The 1,296-nt window shown below is 39.3% G+C and overlaps 1 protein-coding gene across 1 annotated transcript; it reads left to right on the plus strand.

Moving 5' to 3' along the window:
* Positions 1-259: 259 nt before the first annotated feature.
* On the plus strand, positions 260-973 carry LOC107081556 (TBC1 domain family member 24-like). The gene is made up of 2 exons (XM_015369715.1): positions 260-698; positions 793-973. The coding sequence occupies exons 1-2, from the start codon at positions 407-409 to the stop codon at positions 966-968; spliced, it is 468 nt and encodes a 155-aa protein (XP_015225201.1). The 5' UTR covers positions 260-406; the 3' UTR covers positions 969-973.
* Positions 974-1,296: the final 323 nt, after the last annotated feature.

Genomic DNA, 1,296 nt, shown 5'->3' on the forward strand with positions numbered 1-1,296 from the left:
GTAATTTTATGACTTTATTCTCGTAATGTTACGACTTTATTCTTGTAATTTTATGACTTTATTCTCGTAATGTTACGACTTTATTCTTGTAATTTTACGACTTTATTCTCGTAACGTTACGACTTTATTCTCGTAATTTTATGACTTTATTCTCGTAACGTTACGACTTTATTCTCATAATTTTATGACTTTTTTCTCGTAATGTTACGACTTTTTTTCTAAAAAAAATAAATAAATAAATAAAAATCTCTAGCCTGGCCCTAATACTTCGTCATACTACAGAACTAATCTGGATGTAAATTTATGAACATAAAATATTAACATCTTCAAACCTTTTAGAGCAGCCTTATGATGCCCTATATATGATTGCACAGAATGCCTTTTATGATGTAGAGTTTTAACCAAAATGTACCAACTGTTTCAGCTGCGGCCCAACATGGAGCGCTACCAACGGGCTATGATCAACATTATGACCAGAACAGTGTCGCCTCAGCAACCTGGAGCTGAAGGCAGCTCCTCCTCTCAGCTCGCCACTGAAACTCTCAGCTGTCCGTCTGGGACTCCCCAGAACCCCGCCTTCCTGACCGTCCCCCTCACTGCTCCACTAGATCATCCCAGAACAGCAAAAGAGGCCAAAAGACCAAAGGAACAAGATGCCTCAAAGTTCATTGCAGGGGATGACAGTCAGCTCATCATCGGTATGTCGTTTACACATGCAGACAGAATCATGTTAAAGATGAACCAATCCCTATTGTTGCGTCCTGATGACATCACTCATATGTCATATTTCAGGTGGTGACGGCGGCCACGCTATCTGCTTGCGGGAAAAATTAGAGGAAGGAATCTCTGGGACTTGTGAAACATTCAGGAGCGACCCACTCTGCAAGGGACATTTCCAGATCCATTCTCTGGAAGTATGGGGAATTCAGAACTCCATCTACCTGTCTCACAGCTTTCCTTCTCAGTAAACTACCAAAAGAAGCGGTAAAATCAGGGAACGTCTGTGAGCAAAAGACTGTCTTTGCGATTCTTTGGAGATTGCTCTTACATTAGTCAATAACTGCAGTAAATACAAACTCTCCCTGGTTTATAGGTCATCAACTGAGGCTATTCAGTACCTTATTACTAAGTATTACTACGTTTTTATTTGTGGATTGAACAATTTTAATTAGGCGGGCAATTTGTGAAATAGAAATTAAATAATTAATTCTATTCAGTTTATTTCTATAGCTCCAATTCACATCATGTCATCTCAGGTCACTTTCCAGTTCACCAGATCATCCAGTCAGATTGATT

The sequence above is a fragment of the Cyprinodon variegatus genome, unplaced genomic scaffold (genome assembly GCF_000732505.1).
Source record: "Cyprinodon variegatus isolate N-32 unplaced genomic scaffold, C_variegatus-1.0 Scaffold6965, whole genome shotgun sequence".
NCBI lineage: Eukaryota > Metazoa > Chordata > Actinopteri > Cyprinodontiformes > Cyprinodontidae > Cyprinodon > Cyprinodon variegatus.